This window comes from Solanum verrucosum, unplaced genomic scaffold (genome assembly GCF_900185275.1).
Source record: "Solanum verrucosum unplaced genomic scaffold, falcon-dt-bn FXZP01000064.1, whole genome shotgun sequence".
Classification (NCBI taxonomy): Eukaryota; Viridiplantae; Streptophyta; class Magnoliopsida; order Solanales; family Solanaceae; genus Solanum; species Solanum verrucosum.
This window is the reverse complement of record NW_026020144.1, coordinates 3,211,156-3,232,859: the sequence shown is the minus strand read 5'-3', so window position 1 is coordinate 3,232,859 and position 21,704 is coordinate 3,211,156. Positions and strand designations below refer to the sequence as shown.

At 31.1% G+C, this 21,704-nt stretch overlaps 2 protein-coding genes across 2 annotated transcripts; both read left to right on the top strand.

Annotated features, from left to right (window-relative positions):
- The first annotated feature begins 13,690 nt into the window (after window positions 1-13,690).
- LOC125827620 (transcription factor MYB73-like) lies at window positions 13,691-14,664 on the top strand. Its single transcript, XM_049506927.1, has one exon. The coding sequence runs from the start codon at window positions 13,764-13,766 to the stop codon at window positions 14,520-14,522; it is 759 nt and encodes a 252-aa protein (XP_049362884.1). The 5' UTR covers window positions 13,691-13,763; the 3' UTR covers window positions 14,523-14,664.
- Window positions 14,665-17,703: 3,039 nt separating this feature from the next.
- Window positions 17,704-19,685, top strand: LOC125827922 (serpin-Z2B-like). The gene is made up of 2 exons (XM_049507253.1): window positions 17,704-17,958; window positions 18,858-19,685. Exons 1-2 carry the CDS (start codon window positions 17,704-17,706, stop codon window positions 19,683-19,685), a joined length of 1,083 nt encoding a protein of 360 aa, XP_049363210.1.
- The last annotated feature ends 2,019 nt before the right edge of the window (window positions 19,686-21,704 follow it).

The following is a 21,704-nucleotide window of genomic DNA, read 5'->3' as shown; positions in this document are numbered from 1 at the left end:
AATAAAAAGAATTAAAAGAAAAATAATCATGCGCTGGTAATGTATGTGAAACTCTTTATTTGATTTTTTTAATCGTTATTCGATACTTGAATTAAAATTTGACTAAATTTAAACTTATATTGAAAAGACTCACTTTTGATAATGCAAGATCCTAACTTCATACGCTTAAATCTGAGACTTTTAATTATTTACCTTTTCATCCTAATTGCTATTGGTATATATGAACGTCTATACTATCTTGCGTTATATGAGGTGTTTTTACAATAGAAAAAAAAAAACATAAAAATGGACAATAACAAGACACGTTTAAAATATAGGCAGAAGGTTTATTTTTATTACTTATTATTTAACCGCAAAAAAGTAAAGTTGGATCTATATTAGCTTAAAAATAAATGTATTTTTTAACATTTCCAATGCAATTATTTCAGTGCACGTGTCCTAATTTCTTCCCTTGAAAGTTTACTGAAAGATTAAGAAATGGTCAAATTTGCAAATCTTGCATGTGTTTAGTGTCTCTTGAGATGATGTTAAAGTTAAATGTTAAATTAAAACACGTTTTTATGTATTGGAAAAATAGCTATTAGGTTGGGTCAATCCATGGTAAGCTCGTGATTTCATTAGCTTGTTTTTCTCCTAATCCTATTTATAACGTATAAATATGATATTAGAAAGACGATAAAATATTTTATCATAATACATCTTCAGAGGATATTTAGATCATGGACAAAGAAAATTCATAAAGTTCCGTGAGAATTCTCGATGACACGAGTCATAGACGTTAATACAAATTTGCTTTCGCTAAAATCAGAGACCTATAAATATCCTAAATCAATATTACACTAAAATTTTGAAGCAAGTATATTTAATTACGGTTGAGCTAATTATATCTAGAGCCATCAATATGGTTTAGGCCCGTTGGGCCGGCCTGGCCTAACCCGTGATTTGATAGGGTTGGGCTACAATTTTTGGAGCTTATTTAAGAAAAGGGTTTTTTAACCCGGCTTGAATAAGTCTGTCAATTTGTGGAGCTTAAGAAATATAGATAGAGCCGGCCCGTGGGCCAAATAAAAATTAATTAGAAAATAAAAATAAAATCGAGTATTAAAAATAACAGAAGTTTACACTCAAAATCTGTTTAAAGTTTGAAATATTACAATTTACATACAAATTATGTTTATAAAATATGTACTACATAAAATAAAATTCCTAAATTTTCTAGGGAATCACTACATAGGCCATAGCCTATGGAATATTATCATAGTTTTGTGTTTTATTATGATCATTGGAAAACAATTAGGTTAATATTTCTATTTAGTTATTTATGTTTTTACTTGAAATCAAACTTAATAAATATTATATAGATAATTTTATTTGTGTATTTGATTAACAAGTAGTAACACTAGTCGATATTTATGATAATATTTTTAAATTATAATTTAATTTAAAAAATTATAAAAATATATTTTTAAGAAAAGAGAGTTGGCCCGACAAAGCCCGTAGCCCACACACTTGTGGGCTGGGTCGACCATTTTCTGGTCCACATAAAAAATGAGTTGACCTGATAATTTAGGGTTAACCCGATGAGATGGACCAGCCCATATTGACAGCTCTAATTATATCATATTGCTCATTTTTGTCCATTTGTTCAAACTTTCCTAATCCAAAATCATTGTTTTCTTGTATATTCTCCTTCTATCATCATTTTTTGGTTAAATAATAGACATTAATAGGAAGGATTAGAATAATATAATATCAAAAGGGACAAAATTTGCTTAACTTGTTCTCCAATATTCTTTGAATTTTAGAAGAGGATAGGATATATAACTTTATAAACGATTAAACTTATCACATGTATTGTTTAGATCAAATCATTGCAATACCTTTAATACACACATTTATCACTTAATAGTTATTCTCAATTTAATTTTAACTAAAATTAAATTATTTGGTTTGTTATATCATGGATAGTTCACACTTCTATAAATGTATCTCTATATTTTGATAGAAATAGAAAGTTTCAGCAGGTTCAAAATGGGGTTAGCAGTGAAAAAAAGAGCGCAACATTTATTTCTGAATGAATATTAATAGTTGAGTCTACTAAAAGGGGGACCAACCTCGTCATGGTGATAAGAGGACACCTCTAATGTGACACCTTCCCACCTAGTTATATGATCATTGGGATCGGTCGGCTAGAGAGCGGGGCTATTCTTCTTCAAAAGACAAAGTCATCCCTTCTACTGACCGAACCCTCTGAAAATGGGCCTCTTCCATTCCCAGCAAGACATTTTGGACCAACATATACCAGAACTCCATGGGCCTTATTCCTTGGGCCTCAAAATAGTCAAAACTGGACTTGTAATTTGCATTTTTTTTTAAATACCAGCCCAACGAATTAGTATAGCCCACTGCTCAATTTGGACTACAGTCATATTCTCAAAGCCCAACATGGTTTTCAATTGAATGAATCAGCAAGTAATGCCCAATAAATTGTGATAGATCGTTTGATACGAGTGATAAGAAATAAAACACATGATTATTTTTATTCTGCATTTAATTAGGCATATTAATTAGTAGTTTTGAGGTTATTTATCCCACAATTTATACTTTTTATGGTGGAGAAATTCCTTAAAAGGTAATATCCTAGATCTCAAATGTTAGCATTTTCAAGAATCAACATTTGAAATTGTCAGGTACAAATACCGATTTTCAAATTAAGTAAAAAATATTTCGGAAAAAAAGTGAATAGTATTTATGGCCAAACGGGTCGAAAATTTTGTCATGTCACTATTAAAATAAGCCAAGTACTTGCTAGAACCTTCTTGGTAATGAGTAATTATGACATTCCAAATATTATTATTTTCAGTATTTATTGTTTCCAGGAGGCACGTGTAATGTATTATTATCTCATCCTATTTGCAGTTTATATATATACTTTTTTCTATAGTTCATATCTTGTTTGATTCTCTTTTCATTTTACAAGTATATTTAATCCATTTGCGTATCTACAAGCAGCAGAATTGTATCAAAATTAGGTGACATTTGATAGAAAATGGGAATAAAAAAGAAGAATAAATATTTGTGAAGATCTTTTTTGGCCAAATTAATAAGTATCAATATGGGTACATTGTACTAAGACTTTTGTGGGATTTTTGTATAGGATGAAGGGAACCTTAAAGATTATTGTCTATGTGATAAAGCTAATGTAAACACTTCCTATAAATGGTAAAATATTACAAGTTAACGTAATGTACTATCATATCATGATATTTCACAAAATGTAGTCATAAAAAAAGAGATTTTAATACTTTTTTGAGTTTTGGTGCCTCGGTTATAGCTAATTTTAATTTATTGTAATAAATCAAATAACAATATGAAATACAAAAGTAAGTTGAGCATGAATTCCGGCAACATCATTGAAATTTGGGAAGACAGAATATTAATCGTATTTCAACTTCAAAGACGTATTTAAATTGTCACGATCCGAATTCATAAGTCGTGATGCCATCTATGTTTTCCACCGATAGGTAAGCCAACCCAAGAATTTTATCAATTTAACTAAGTACTGATGTAAAAAGGTAAACAACAAGTAGAATATCTCCAACACTAAGTCCTTCATAAATACGAAATGCGGAAACTAAAATACCACCCAGAGAATTGGTGTCATAAGTACAAGAACTTCTAAATATGGTGCATGTCTGAAACTCAAATGGCAAGTCTAATCATAAGAGATATCCTGTCTGAATACTAAAACAACAAAATAAATAAAAGATAGAGGGAGGTGTGGGTCACAGAACATCCAAACAGTGTTAGGACCGAAATAAGCAGGTGTAATGCGGAAGCTAGCAAAGCAAACCTCAAAAGACCACGATTAAGAAGACAAACGAGAAACACACCGAAAGAGACAAATTTAACATGGTTCGATCAATCGACCTACGTCACAAAGGAGATGAGCAATCCACTATAAATATGAGAGTACAAAATATAGAGAGAAACAACCTCAACCAATTCACTCGGAATATAAGGAGGTACACAAAATTCTCCTCCATAACCGCAACTCTCAAAACCCTAGGACTACATTGTGTATGCTGATTAAGTTAGAAGGAACATATTTATATTTATAGAGTCCTAAAACCTTTCCTACAAGAAAAGGACTACTCAAAATATTAAATTTTTTTCCTAAAAAAAAAACTTATTTATGGTAAGAAATCAGGACAAATAAATATCAACAAGCAGCTCACCACAACTTCAAGAAATTTCAAGCTCGGACTCAAAAAGTTTCACGAGATGCGCTCGTAATCAAAATTTAATATGTACATATGAGCAATTTCACCTTATTTTCACTTTTCACCTCCTTCATATGAAATTTCAAATAAAGTTTCTAACCCCTAAGGCTGACACTATCTAGCAACTTTTTGTCATTTCGAAAAAAATACTAATAAACATGTACATCAATAATGTTCTACTAGTACTATATAGTAAAATTAACACGTTTTCAATCACAAAAGAGAAGAAAGAATAATCAAATAGTCATAAAAGTAAATATTCTTAAAAAGTTATGCTTGTGGTCCTTCACTTAATTCAATGTAGAGAGTTTTGGAACATATATATGGAAAAAAAAAATCAATTTCAAAATTGACCCAAAGACTTTTTGTCCCAACAGCTCATCCATGATAGAGACAATATGTCTACTAGGTGTTTGGGATAATATTTTGGTTAACAAGGAAAATATTCCAAGTTCAAGTTTTGTACATTACTTTTCTATTCACTAATCCAATTAGGAATAATAATTAAAAGAATTTAATTGAAAATTAATATTTCACTTGAAATATTTCTCGATTTACTTTCTTGAATTTCATATTCTCGGCTTTGAAGATATATGGATCAGATTGTATTAAGAAATATTTTGTTGATTTCTTAACTAGTATATCCCAAATATTACCTATGAACAAAAGTCATATTAAAATAATCTACATTTCCAAGATATCATAACTCAAGTCCATATGACACGTATGCTTTGTTTGGACCTGCTAAGCTTTATAGATTTTTTCCTTGGATTATGTCATCATCAAACCTAAAATCATTCACTTTTGATTGCTTGGATTATTCCTACTCTTTTCCAAATTATAAAAAATCCTTAAATTTGATAGAATTCAAATACATCTCAAATCGTCTCGATACATCGGGTTCCGATTTCGAATACATCACTCAACATCCCTCAACATTACGTCTTGGCTTAGATTACATCACTCAACTTAACATTCCGATACATCACGAAATATAAAAGCTTGTCGGTTCTTCTGTTGTCCCGACTCCATCACGGGCCTAAGAAAAAACTAGCCAAAGAAAGTAAATTGCCAACTGTTAGAGCCAAAAAAAAAAAAGTGGTACAGGTTACAACTATGAACTACCTACCATAACCAATTTTATTGACTAGGAATAAGAAAAAAAGGACAACATTTTGTACTCCACTCATTATATGCCATATAAACAAAATTGTCCAATTCAAATAATTCAAGGGCAAAATCGATCTAATTTTTCTCTAGCGGGAAAGATAATTTGGAGTTATTAGAGTGATTTGATAATATTTTTGAGCTAGTTAACTAACGCCGAAGATAATCATCTGCCAACAACACGACAAAAGTAAAGTTGACCTATATTCAATAACTTAGAAATATTTTGACAGTTTAACCATTATAAACAATATAGGTCCAAAATAACTCTAAAGTAATTCTCAAGGTGGCAAACAACCAGTTCGAATCGGCTATGAACAAATAAAAAATGAATCAGGTGAAAACAAATAAAATAATCGAGTTGCCCATACCTAGTGGAACCTTCTTAGCAATGTCATTCTAAATTTTTATTTTTATTTTTTTAGTATGCTCAATCCATTTGCATATCCAAAAGCAGCAAGATTGTACCAAAATTAGGAGACAATTGATAGAAAATGGAATTAAAGGAGAACTAAATGTGCAAAGATTTTTTTGTCAGAGTATCAATTGGTACATTGTACTAAGACTAATGTAGTATTTTTGTACGGATGAAGGGAACCTTATAAATTATCTTGTGAATAAAGCTAAAGTAAAGTTTTTTTCCCTATAAATGGTAAAAAAAATATCAAATGATAATGTACTATTAGATGCTGAAAATTTATTAGTGATCCAAAAATTAATAATACTCTAAAAATTAATTATTAATGAGCTGGATCTTCTCTGTATTGTTTTATAAGTTGAAATGGTCAATTTAACAAGACTAAAATATTTAAGAGACAAAATTGCCATCTTTATCTTCTTTGTGGATCAATTTAATTATATTAATGTTTCTGGAGACATGTATTTATTAATTTTCATAATAGAATTTTGAAAATTCAAGAACGCATGCAATACATAGGTTCAAATACATGACTAAAGAATTTTCGAGTCATCGTTTATCTTTTAAGTTTAATATTTTTTTTATAACAATGTGTTTTTAGGAGTTCGAAACATAAAGAACATGTCTTTCAAGCAAACCAGCTGAGGGGCGATAAAATTTGAAAGAAACTTAACAAGTTGAGGAATGTTTCCCAAGGCTGCCCGTTTGATGTGCCCCCGTTAACTTTTAGAGAAAACTACACAACTTGAACTGGACCTAATATATATATCCACATTGCTTCCTTGTTCTATTCATTGAAGCAGATATGATACCATCAGAGTGTATATATATATATATATACTCTGAATCTATGATAGCATGAAATAGTCTTTTCACTGAAATAACTGTCTCTTCCTCCTTGATATCATCAGAGTATATTTATACTCTAATGGTATCAAGGAGTAAATGAGTAGTGTTTTCATTAAAGCATTGTTTCTTCCTCTTTAATACCATCATAGTATATATATATTTTGATGGTATCAAGTAAAGGCGAATTAGTAGTTCCAAACAGGGGTGACCGCTTGAAAATAGTTTCTCTTTTTGAGGTACAAAGTGCTTTTTCCAAAATTTTAACATGTCGCCCAACCTGAGGAGACATACCTCATTTGGTGTCTTTCGAGTTTCACATTCTTTTTGGTCCGTTTTTACTTGAAAAATATGTCCTATAACTAGACTTCGAATCACAATGAGATAAGAAAGAGATAAAAGTGAACAATAATTAAGATTATGTAGCTATAAAAAAAAAACACATCTCAAAGTTGAATCCTAAATAAAGACTTAATTAATTGTCTCGTAATATTTTTCTACAAACAGCTCATAATCGATAGAGACAACACGAAAACCTTTTTATTTCAACTCATAGTCTACTATACTACCAATTTCATCATGAAGAAATTAAATGGGCAGTCTAATCTATTTAATACTTATAGAATGGAAAAATAAATGAATTTTGGATTTTATATAGAGAAAGAATGGTACAACCACCGTAACCAATTATGTTGACTATGAAAGATTCGAAAGGACAACAAAATTGTACGCCTCCCATGCATGTCTCACGCGTAAACAGCCAGTAATAATGCCATAACAAACGATCCATAATGATCGTGACAGAGTGATAAATATTTTCATTACTTGAAATTTATGTTCAATTCCTGAGTATGAAAACCAAATCACCTTTATTAAAGAGTATTTAACCTTTAGTATGAAGTCCTGAGTTGCGAATTTAAATTTAATCGAACACCAATACATTGAACATCGATATGGTTTACAAACAAGTAGTGTAAATTAGGCAGCAAATTGAATATAATGGTGAACTGAGCGGTAGTTTGGTTGGAAGGGAACACTTTGGGTCCATTAATTTGTACATATATATATTCACCTCCCCAATCTTAATTGGTACGGAACCAATCTCATAATGGACTACATATCGTAGATGATTAACTTTTTTGGTATCGTATAAAAATAATATTGAATATGCAGAGTATTATGTCATATCCCACAGTAAAGTTGGAATAAGCTATGTTTAGTTTTTATAAATATGGTGTATCACGTGTTAACAACACACTTCATGCATGATAATGTACGGGCAACGAGACTATCCTTTCGAGACACTACTTATTTTTTCAACACGTACAAGAGTACAAGACCCCATATATATTATATACTTAAGTCCAAGTCTTGCAGGGTACTTTTTACGTACTATTATTCACATTAAAGGTTAATTAAACTTTTATTAGTGTATGTATGTGTCACGAGATGGCACAAAGTATTGTGCAGCCATATATAGTACTCAATATTTTTTATAATGTAATTAAACATTTCATAAGTCGATAAAATTTGAACTTTGATCAGAAACAAACTTCCAAATTATACAAATCTTTACTACTAATTGATAAAGTCCACCACGTAGAGATTCTGGCGTGAATTTAGAAAAATGCTATTGTTATAGTCGATTTTATGTCTTCCATTTAAAAAACTTTAAATTCTTTCCAAATAAAATGTCCAAACACAATTTGAAAAAATTGACATTCTTTTTTCAATTTCAACTTTAAAATTTTCGACGAGCTTAAATATCATAATAATCTAGTGTTAGCATATGATTATGTTCATTTCACTAGAAAAATGATTGTAAGCACTAGTTGCTACTACTAAGATTGAAAAATCAATATACTATTCATACAATTGTGAAAAAAGGTAAGCAAATAATCATGCAAGCCATTGATTCTTCTTTTGTCTTCTTTCTTGAGCTACTAACATGTCGACTTCATTAGTAAATTACAAAAAGAGTTAAAGAGAAAGGTCATTGTTTAATATACACAAATTAAAGTCTAAAGAACAATTCAAAAATCCCTAGAAAGAGAGATCTCATAAAATTTACCGATGATCATTCAATTTTAAGTTTAATACGCAAAAAAATATCTTTTATCACGTAAAAAACATCTAGTTTTAGTCAAATTAACTAAAGTAGTAATTTTTACTTACATTTTAATATATATTTTGACTTATAACACAAGAGAAGATGGAGTTAGATAACAATATACGATTCACTCAAATTCAGCAACTTTAACTTTTAAGTAAATATAACATGTATACAATTTAAAATGTTCTAATTTGATTACTTATACATGAATTTGAATCATAATAATGTTCATATAGTAACTTTGTTAGCTCAATATGTAGGCAAAAAAGTATACTACTAATTAAAAAACTATAGGATATAAAATAATATGAGAGGACTAAACGAGTGATTTTATGAGTGAAAATAGGAGTGAAAGGACAAGGTAGTTTCGTCTTGTAGGAGAAATAAACAACAAGTCGGTGACGCCCAGCTGTTCAACTGCCCAACTGCTTCTCTCCTTTTTCTAACAATCCATTAAACTATTTAATCAGAAATCTCAAATTTAAACTATACGGATAAAAAATTTTGTATTCGAATTATGAACATAAGGATAATCTTGTCAAGAACATCGATTCTAAATTTTGATATTGTAATTTGTAATGTGTGATAACATATTATATTGTGTGATAATATGAATATCGAATATTGAATAACATATTATACAATTATTGAAAGGTTAATTTTCTGACAGGTGGACGGCTCTACCTCATTCCTTTCGGTTCAGATTTGCAAACGTGCGTCTTCTATTTCATCAATCTGTTGTGCAATGCAGCTATTATTAATTCATTTATCAAATGGAATAAGATTTAATTAATAAATATCCTTTTAACATATTGAGAAATGATTCAAAGATGTCAATTTTTTCATATATTAAATTAAATTTATCCTTAATTCTACATATTAGATTGAAAATATACATCATTAATATATTGAAAATGACTTAAAAGTGTCCCCCTTCTACCCCAACTAGTCCAGAGGGTGGTTCCTCGAGCTTGTACCAACAGTACAAAGAAATTTCTATACTCCTCATGGGTGCACTACTAAGTGGAGTATTAATTATATCTTAGTTTTTATCAGTTTCTCAAAAAAAAAATATATATATATAAATATTTTTTTTTGAAGTTAATGAGTGCATGCAGAGGTGGACCCACACCATTAGGAGGGGTGCACGTGCGCTGCTAACTTTGGAAAAAATTGTGTATAGATATGTATGTCTATTTTGAGAAACTGATAGAAACTAGAATATATAGTAAACAGTGCACCCATGAAAATTATAGTAGTACCCTTGTAATACAATCTAGAGAAACCATCCGTGAGACTAGGATTCAAATCCAATTAAAGTTCTTTTTCATTATTTTTATTTTATGTTTCGCTTGGCTCATATTTAAGCTAAGATAATATTGATACACCTAAAATTTTCAAATCTTGAGTTCGCCTCGTAATTGTTGGTGGTACGCACATGAATTGAACGAGTAGGAGGGAAACCATAATTTTCCCCAGACAAAACCGAAGGTGAAAAGTCAAAGGAATTCAGACTTCGAATCACGTGAGATTCTTTTCCAGGCTGTAAAGTGGGGTCCAGTCCTACGTGGACTTACTTGAAGTCATCCTTAAGCTCCTTAAATTAATTGGTTGATTTCACTAATCAATTAATCTGAACCGTTGATTTATACAAGATAGATCTGGATTTGGATTCCCAGCTGTTAATTCTGAAAAGTTAGTCAAAAAGTCGTAACCCCACTTGACATTTTCAATCAACTTTTTAATTTTTAAAACAAATGTTTAATTACTAATAATAGAATTATTTTTACCATTTATAAAACGGCGTTAGACTGATTATGATACTAATAAAACATAATTATGTTAATGTTGATTATGATAAAACAGCTAGCTAATTCGGCTTTACTGTCTCTCATGTTTTAAACGCTCCCTTGTTTTATGTAAAAAAATGTCTACCTACCTAGCTAGTACGAGAATGATTGATACATTGCCTTTTCCTTTATTTCCATATTTGCCCTTTCTCGTCAGAAAAAAAAACTTCTTTATATTTTGAATCTACAAAGTTTTGTACGTCCGACTGTTCGTTGTACTGATTGAGTGATAATACAAAAATGTTCTTTTGCTATGATGTAAATGGTTTAAATTGGTCTAACAAATATTTCAACGAAGAGGTACAAGGTATATCAATCAATATATATAAATGACTAAGTGTCACTATTGTCATGTGATCGTAAGACTTTTTCAATGGATATTTTCTATTTACCTTACGATTGGATTAGATAGTTGCAAGTATTGCCTCGTAGAAATAGGTGTTGGTGAATTATTTATCTATATTTCATCCAGCGGATGGGGCTAACTAAGGTGTAGGCTATGGGTTCGTCCGAACCCAATGATTTTAGTTCAAACTTTATAATATTTTTCTTAAAAATTCATTGAATATATAACTTATTAATTTAGAATTCAATAACTTAAAATGATTAGTATTAACAATACATAAGATTTAAATTCTGATTCTAGCTCTGATTTCACCCAAGTATTGATGGAAAAATTTGTTTGGAAGAGGTATAAGCTATATCAATAAATGGTTATTATTGTCACGTCCTACTAAGACTTTTTTCAATATATAAATCTATTTACATTTTTACCTCTTACAATGAGCGTCTAAATGATTAGATCAAATTGTCACAAGTAACTTGATCATCTTACATGTCATTGAAACATAAGTTGAAAATGTATCGACCTATATTTCATTCAAGTATTGATCTATAAAATCTAGAATTTTGTAATAAAGCTAAAAATAGAGGTTACAATGCTCTATTTTAGGAAAAAATAAGAGTGAAACAAATAGAAAAAACATAAAATCCTTATTTTAGTCGATGATATATATATATTAAACACAAATTGTCTACCTTCATCAACTCTGAATAATAAATAAAATAAAAACAAAATAAAATATTATATCAAAATGACTTCAAGAATCTTATAATCGTAGACCGACAATTTTGTTATTGTTAAATTGTTTAGATTAGGTTATAAAAATATTGAGAAGGAGTTTTTGCTTTCGTGAAGTAATAAAATGTAGTTCTAAGTAATTAATAAAGGAAACCATGTGAGATAACTTTAGGATTAATTGTGACTGATGTACCAATGTTGATCCTTTTTGTGATTCTTTTATGAACTTTGTACCAATGTTGTTGTACGGAAGTTGTACAAAAAAAGAAAATCGTTAATTAAAGATCCCAACGATTCATTTATGAATCTGGACTATAAGACAAAACAGAATGCAGTGAAATTGAAGCAATAGTACTTAAAAAGCTTCAATAATAACACTAAATTCAATGTATCCACAATTCCTCTTATTTTCTTAGACCTAATTTAATAGTATTAGATATAGTAATTTGTCTTCCTTCCCCTAGATTATTGGATATCCAAATTTGTCAAATTAATCTACGTAATAACGACAAAAAATCACCAGCTGCGACAAATCTGTTTTATATCACATTTAATATATGCCTCTCGAGTACGTGCTTAACAACGGATGGTTATTCATTCATTTTTAATTATCGATTTTGAGTAGGTGGTCATCATTTTTTATCCTAACTTTTTGGAATCGTTTGGTGTGAAATATAGGATAATAATTTCATGATAAAATGCACAATTATTTTATTCTGTATTTGGTTGGAGGTATTACGTAGTTTTGAGATTATTTATCCCACCATTTATGCCTTAGTAATGAAATAAGTTATATTATATACATGATGGAATAACTTATCCGTGAATATAATTAATCTCAAGATAACTTGTTCTCAACAAAACGACCTCTTAATGTCATAATCACCCTTAATGACCATTCGACTTTATGTTTTACAATATTACTGTCTCACTATTATGATATTTAATCTATTCATCACTAATTTCCACACTTGTAAGCAACTTTCTTTGAATAGATAGAGAAAAGGATGAGATGGAAAAATATTAGTGAAATTGGTATAGTGAAAGAATGAGTTGATAATAAAAAAGAAAAAGTGATTTCAAGGCACCGAATTTTTTACTATATATAAAAAAGAAAATTATATGGACTAAAATTGTTCTTTCGGTGAAGTTTAGAATCTTCCATTGTAATTTAGAATGGTTTGAGCTATTAGATGTTGTTGAAAGGGACAAGAGTTATATTGTTAAATTGGAATCGTTGTAAACATAAATTTCCTTAAAAAAAGTGAGATATCTACCATCAACCTAAATATTTATTTTAAGGAAAAAAGATAAATATACCCCTGAATTATCTTAAATGATAATCAAACACCCTTCGTCATATTTTTGGGACATTGGTGCCCCTGTCGTCCAAAAACTAGAGCATAAATACCCTTTATACTAACTGACATACACGTGTCATAATCTTATCCACCGATTCGACATCGGATCAATGGATAAGATTGCGCCACATGTCTCTATTTAGTACTCCGTTAGAGTGAAGGACATATATGCTTTGATTTAGGAGTACCAATGTCCAATAAGTATGACGGAAGGTATCTGCATATCATTTATCGATGATATATTTTTCTTTTTTCTCTTTATTTTATTATTCAACGGTAATTTATGATATATTTACCAAAAATATGAGATAAGCACAAACACCAAATAATAAGAAAAAGAGAAAACAGCTGGTTTGCAGATGTAGGCACCCTTTTTAGTTTTATACAAGTTATATAACCCCTACCAACTTTACACAAGGCACTTTCCAAGAACCACCCCTTCACCACAGTCCAAAAAACCTCTAATTGTACCTAAAATGGCTAAAAAATAAAGGCATTTTCTTATGTTCATGCATTTCTGCCTCACATAAATCTCTATATATACACCCTTTACATCACTTAACCCCACTTAACTCACTAAACTAAACATCATTATTCATCTTCTATCTCCATTTTCAAAAAAAAATTACATTATTTTTTCTGAAATGGATTTTTTTAACAGATGTTCAACTTCATCTTCTTCTTCCGAATCATCTTCATCAGAATCTTCGCTTTCTGGTAAAAACCCTAATAAATCTGAAAGAATAAAGGGGCCATGGAGCGCTGAAGAAGATAAGATTTTAACGAAACTTGTTGAGCGTTACGGAGCTCGGAATTGGTCTTTGATTAGTAAATACATAAAAGGTAGGTCCGGAAAATCCTGCCGGCTCCGGTGGTGTAATCAGTTAAGTCCTAATGTTGAACACCGGCCATTTTCTCCGGCGGAGGATGAAGCTATTTTAGCTGCTCATGCTAAATATGGGAACCGATGGGCAACCATTGCCCGATTACTTCCGGGTCGGACTGATAATGCGGTTAAAAATCACTGGAATTCGACATTAAAGAGGCGTTATCAGCAATTAATTCAGCAGCAAAATCAGAACCCGATTGGGTTTTCTGATGTGAAAATTAATGGGTCAGGATCCGGATCTGGATTCGGGTCGTGTATGGAGTATTTAAATGCTGATGAGAGTCCAAAAGGCAATAGCAATAATAATAATAATAATTACGCTGTTACGAATAATTGTAGCGGTGAATTTGATGATCCGATGACGACTTTGTCACTTGCGCCGCCGGGAATGGGCGGAGATGAGTTGCCGGAGAAGAAAACGGAGAGTTTTCCGGAGGGATTTTGGGATGTGATGAGAGGTGTTATTGCTAGAGAAGTGAGAGAATATGTTGCTTCTACGGGGTTTCCTAATTGAAAAACAAAAAGAAAAAAAATGTTTATTATATTAATTTGTCAATTTTAAAGTTGGGCTTTTAAGCTTTGATAATCACTTTTGATTGTTGATAAGTATGCTTATAAATTGATTAATAACATGTTAAATATGTATTGGAAGCTTAGTCTTGAATTCCATCCTTCTTAATTGTTTTTAAGAACTATTTTATTTGCTTGCCTAATATGTTTGTCTTTATAAGGGGTACCAAACGACCAAATTCCCAATAATATGTGTTTGGACGTGTAAGAGAGAATAATTTCTATTCAATTTATTAAAAAAATTTGGGACCTAACTAATTTATTATTGAATAAGCAACATTCAGTAAAAATAAACAATTCGATACACTAAATTTTTCTGATGAATCAGAAAAGAATCAATACATAGCCTTAATCTGTACTTATGTAACAAAAGAATAAATACTTTGTAATCTTCGAGTCATATGATATGTACTTTACTAATTACGTTGAATCGTCCTTTGAAATGCTTGCCAGCATTAGTCCAAAATAAATTAGGGGTTTGGTTGTTGAATTTTTTGTTGTTCATCTTGTATTCCTAAGATACTTAGAACAAAACTTTGAAGAACTTGGTAAGAAACAACAAGTTTAAAGAGTATTTTTAAACTAGAAAATTAAAACTAGTAGAGAAAATAAAATCAGAAACAGATTAGAAACAATATAAAAATATTTTTTCTCAAAGAAAGAAAATCGAGCTTACTTAATGCACAGTGTCCCCTTAATGAAATCATTCCCCTCAATTACCCGAGGTTATTGGAATATATCCTCCCAGGATAGAACGATCTTACTCATCGGTGTATCGGTATCTAAAATCACAGTGTCAGCGAACCACTCAACAACAGTAAAGTACACCTAGGGGTCGTTTGGTAGAGTGTATAAGAATAATGCTAAATGAAGTGTATTAGTAATGCTTGCATTAACAATGCATGTATTAGTTATGCTTGCATTAGTTATACATAAATTATTTTTATGCATTGTTTGCTTTGATGCATAAAAAAAAAGTAAATCACTGCATAAAAAAATAATTTACAAAGATATTTTTCACTACTATGGTAGAAAGGATGTAAAAAAGGTTTTGAGGGGCAATTGAGTCTTTAATCATTTTAATGCATGCATTAAAACCATTGCATTGTTAATACCTAGAAATCCTTGGTATTAGCAATACACACTTTAATACACAATAGAGTGTATAACTAATGCTTTCATTAGTTATACATAGGTTGGAAAAGACTACCAAACAAAGTACTAGTAATACACGAGGCTAATACATGCATATTTAGGATTTGGACAATGTGAGTTTCTAAGTTCAAAGTAAGTGTTTAAAATTGAACAGGCAAATTTATATCCACCACTTATTATCCAATTACTAATTGGGTGATTATACAAGTTATAAATCTCTAAAATTCAATAAAGTCAAACTTCTAAGCTTCTATTTTTGCTAGAACATCCCCTCTTATATCGAATGTACATCTAGTTGTCAATAATCTTTATTTCATTAGTTGTTATTACATCGAGTTTTAATTCTAAAAAATAAGTTGGGACCTCTAACTAAGTCCACAAAGTAATAGAAAATAATAGAAGGTTAACTATTGTCTTTCACAAGACGTGTCGCTGTTTCACTTTGAGTTTCTTCCTTTATAGGTAAAACTGATGATACACTATAACGATAAAAAAAAAAAGACCTTATTTGTTGCAATACAATTTAAAATAAAAGGAATTCAATGGATTTCTCCTACCTATATGGTCAACTATATTTCTCGCGAGGCTTTAGATTAGTAAAAATTTATTTGTACATGACATTTACATCAAATCATATAAATCACTATAGTTACAATATAATTACACAAGGAAAAGTGGGACAAAGAAAAAGATAGGAATATACAAAATATTTTCATGTTTTGTCTTTTTATTTTGGAAACAAAGTGTGTTAGAGGGAATGTTCCTACTAGTTGCTACTTTACATATTTTGGTTAAAGGAAAAAAACATGATCCATATTTTGAACGTGCTAGAGTCTGTTGTTCATGTGAACGCGTTTTTTTTTGGTAGCTTTACAACAGCAAATAACTAACCCATAGATAAAGTAGCAAAAGAATAAAATTGTCTGTCTTTTTCTCTAGAAAAATAATGAAAATCACGCATTCAAAGATATTATTATAAATTCATTACTTTTAAAATCACAAATAGATAAATAAATATTTTGAATGATATCTTGTATAGCCACGTCCAAGAAGTATCTAATACTAGTACTCCTATAACTAATTCCACATACAACTACTTTCTGTTACAGTTCTAATTTTTTTTGAAATTCAAATTCTCTTATGTAAGGTTATTTCTTCGATAATTTGAAAGGTAAATCACATTTTTTCAAATATTTCTTCGATTGACCTCTATCACTCTTCAGTCTCATCATAGTTAACCTCTAAGTGATGTGAGTATTTGTGCATCTCCTTTTTACATGTTTAAATCATCTCAGTCTCGTTTCCCTCATCTTGTTCACCATAAATGACATTTCTATTTTTTCCGGAATATCTTCGTTCCTAATACTATCACTACTCATTTCTTACACACAGAGGCGAAATCAAAATTTTAATCTTATGAGTTCTGAATTTTATAATGACGATTAAATAAATGGATTCTAAACTTAATATTTGTACCTATTTAGTAAACTTCTTAATATAAATACACTATTTAAATAAAAATTACTGAATTCGACTGAATCCGTATATGATGTTCTAGCTCCACTTCTGCTCACACATTCATTCCAACATTCTCATTTATGCTACTTTTTTCCAATACCTTGCCCATTCAAATATCATCTAAAACGGACGTATTTTGTTGTACGTGATTTACGTCCTAAAAATTCGTAACAGATTAGAATTTATAGCAACAAATTAACCAGCGGATTTTGTTCATAATAACTGTTATTTATAGCGAAATCAGCAGGGATTAGGGTTTACATTATACCTTTCAACTTTCTTCCCTACCGATCAACAAATCCATGACGAAACGAAAAGAAGAGAAAATTGATTATTGCCCACAAGTCACAAGTCGAATTATTCTAAAGGAGATTCAAAAAGAGCTTAAAAAAACCAAAAATTCGAATACTAACATACTGCTCTCTCCATTATCTTTCCACGCCGTACTGAACATGACGGCCGTCGGAGCAAGGGGCGATACATTGGATCAGATGCTTCGATTTCTCGGTGTTCGTGACATTAATGATTTAAATTCCAAATTCTTAAACATGGCTACTGTTATTGAGAGCAATAGTAATGGTGGCCCTGATTTGAGTTTTCTTAATGGAATGTGGGTCGCTCATACGCATGAAATCAGAGATTCTTTCAAACATTTAGCCACTACTCTCTATAAAATTGAGCCTAAAATTGTTGATTTTAAACTCAAGGTACACGCTCTGTTCAATTTCGTTGTTGTTACTGTTTTCTTTTTCCTGTTATTGTTACTGTTCTTTTTTCTAAATATTGTATGCTTTATTAGTTCACATATTCTTCATTGTTGTATTTACTTTCTCATATTACTTTGATGCACTTGAGTCATAGAGGTAGAAATAAGTTTTGTGTACATTTCTCTTACCGGAACACACTTTTGAAATTATATTGTTGTGGTCATTATGGGATATAAACTAAATTGAATATATTGTTGTGGTCATTATGGGATATAAACTAAATTCAAGTACTCAATATCCAATTTTCTTAAAAGATTTGAAGAAATGTGAAATATTTATTTTTATTGGTGTTTAGTTGAAAAATAGTTCTTGAACAAGTTAACCAAATTTTAGAAGTACTGAATTACAAATGTCACTTTTATTTTTCCTGGTTCTCGTTGGTGACTCTGGATACCGAGGCGAATTCAGGATTTGAACTTATAAATTTCATTGAATCACCAATGATGTGTTCGTTATTATTGGAACTCGATCATGTCTCTGTAGACTTTGTGAAATCTATTGCTTCTTTAGTCTCTGGATCATCATAGACATTATTTAAACAAACTAATAGTAAGAGCTAGCTGAATCATCCTTCCTTTAATTGGAACTAGTAGTCCGTTTTCAGTGGAAGACAGAGCCTAATTAGACTACCGTCTTCTTATGATGGTGCACCTCGGGTGTTCCTCATGTACTTCGTGTCCTTCCATCACTATTATCTGGTGTCTTTGCCTACCAAAGATTATTCAATGGAGAAGATTGCTGGAATTTGAACTGTGTACTTTTAACACATGTTACTCTGCAATTTATTTCTAGTACAATGCAGAACTCCATAAATATTTGAGTTTTGTATTATTCTGCAGCAAGCGGTGGTAAAAGATGTTAATACTTGGGCAGAGTCTGCATCGAAAGGACTTATAAAAGATATTCTAAAGCCCAACAACATCAGAGATACAACAAAGGTCCTTTTAGCGAATGCCCTCTACTTTAAAGGTACGTGGAATTTTAATGAAGAACGCACCATAGACAAAGACTTTTACCTACTCAATGGTGACAAGATTTCAGTTCCCTTCATGACTGGCTGCGACAAATTCACCTATGGATCATTTGAAGGCTATCAAGTTGCTAAAATTCCATATGAAATTGGGAAAAATGGCGATAACAAAGAGTTCTCGATGTCTATCTTCCTTCCAAATGAAAAAAATGGATTGCCTAGCTTATTGGAAAAAGTGAATTCTGATCCAAAATTCTTTACCCAAAAATTCAACCTTTGGTCTGCATCACTTGATGCATTCTACATCCCAAAGTTCAAATTCACATACACTGCGATGAAACAAGTTGTAAGAACAATGAAGGAAATGGGATTGACACTGCCTTTCAGTAAAGAATGCAGGGAGATCACAGAGATCGTGAAACCGGATGGGCCATTCTTTGTCAATGGCATAATACAAAAAGCATTTATCGAAGTAAACGAGAAGGGTACTGAGGCAGCAGCTGTTACTGTGTTGTCCGATGATGACATGGGATGTTCGATGTATGAACCCCCTAGGCCAAGATTTGTAGCAGATCACCCTTTCTTGTTCATGGTTAGGGAAGAGGTTTCAAGATTGGTGCTTTTCACTGGAGCTGTACTAAATCCATCAAATGATCATTCAGATGCTATTTCATCAAGTGATTCTGATGATAATTAAGGAAAATAAACAGGCATGGGAAGACTTGTTTTCGTATTTTTTTCAAAAAATTAGCTTATTGTTTAAAAACTTTGATGGTTTATGTTTTCCTTACTAGTCTTTCAGAGGTCCAACTTGAAATTTTTAGCATGTTTTAGCTTCTGTTGTTTCAATGAATCACAAGTGTGTTGGAGGGAGTGTTCCTACTAGTTGCTACTTTACATATTTTGGTTAAAGGCAAAAACGTAATCCATATTTTGATCTACCTCTACCTCTCTTCAGACTTACCATAATCAACCTCTTAGTGATGTGAGTATTTGTGCATCTCCTCTTTAAATATCTAAACCATCTCAATCTTGCTTCCTCATCTTGTTCACCATAAATGTCACTTCAACCTTATTTAGAATATCTTCATTCCTAATACTTTCACTATTCATTTCTCACACACCCATTTCAACATCTCTATTCCAGCTACTTTCATCTTACAAATGTGCAAGTATTTTAATCGACCAACACTTTATCCCACACAACATAGCTAATCTAACAACCATCTTGTAAATCTTACCTTTAAATCTTAGTTCATCATATTTGTCACACAAGACACCAAATGCGAGCTACATTTAATCTACCCGCTCAAATATGATATGAAACTTCATCATCGATCTCCTATTATCTTGAATAATCGACTCAAGGTATTTTGAAACTTCTTTTTTTTCTTATTTTAAATAAATTATTTGGTAAATCTTGACCAAACCAATTGTTTTTATAACGATAAAATATGTGTAGTTTTTCTTTTAATTATCAATCTCAAAAAATCTTTCTATTTTTTGTTCAAATATCATCTATAAAAAAAGCTCAAAATAGTCTCCCTTATCTTTGGGATAAGATTCAAAGTCATCCTTGAATTTTAACATGGTGCACTAATATGTTTGCAATATTAATGCACTTTTATTCCTCTCCCAAATTTTTGCCCTCGCTTCCATAACTGCTTTGCTTTTCGATTTTAGGTTTTGATTTGAGTTCTCTTTATGTAGTTGATGTTCTCTCCTCCCCCGATTTAGGAATTCATAGTTCCTCCTTTTTGCGGTTTAGCGCGTATGTATGTATGTATGTGTTCCTATTGATTATTAAGATTTGTTTTGGTACTGCATGTGTGAACCCGGTTTCCGATTTTGGGTCGAACATAATTTTGGCTTCGTACCAACCACGCATATTTTAATCAACCAAACAGACGGAAATTGAAAAGCATAGTTTAGAAAATGTTTACTTCATACCAACCACATCCTAATAAGTCTATACCCTATAAAACCAAATATAAGTCAAGAGGTCTAACCTGAAAAAGCTTTAAAGTAGACAGAGCCGCTATGTTGTTTGGACTCTTCAAAAATGCCAACGGATGCGTGTCGGATTCGCCAAAAGTAGTGTATTTTTGGAGAATCTGACATCAAAAGTGCATAGTCCGCGCAACAAAGGACAAAGCCATAACTACATTAACACATCAATTTTCAAAACTTCATCAACTGCTTAACAAAACCTATGCTGCTCGAATTCTTCAAAAATGTCAAGGGGTGCGTGTCAGATTCAGCAAAAGTAGTGTATTTTTGGGGAATCCGATACAGGTGCGGCATCGAAAGTGAAGAGTCGGTGCAACTTAGAACAAAACACATCCATTCGAGAGAGGGAGGGAGATATATTGGAGACTAACATGTTCTATACATGAGAAAGATTACCAAGGAAAGTGCAGTTGCTTCTAGGATATTTCTATAATAACATGGCATATCTTTCGTTTTGGGTGTGGTCCAATTTCAGTTCCCATCACAAGGATTTACCTTAAAATCTTAATCTTTGTTCCCCAATTGAGCAGCTATTTTTGTAAGAGCTCTTGGGTTTTAAAGGTATGAATAGTAATTGAAGGGTTGTGACTCTCCTAAAGGGTTGTGACTATGCAGAAGAGTTGTGACCTTTATGATATGTTGTGTCCTTTCTAAAGGATTGTGATCATTTGAAATGTTGTGCCTTTTTCAAAGTGTTGTGACCTTT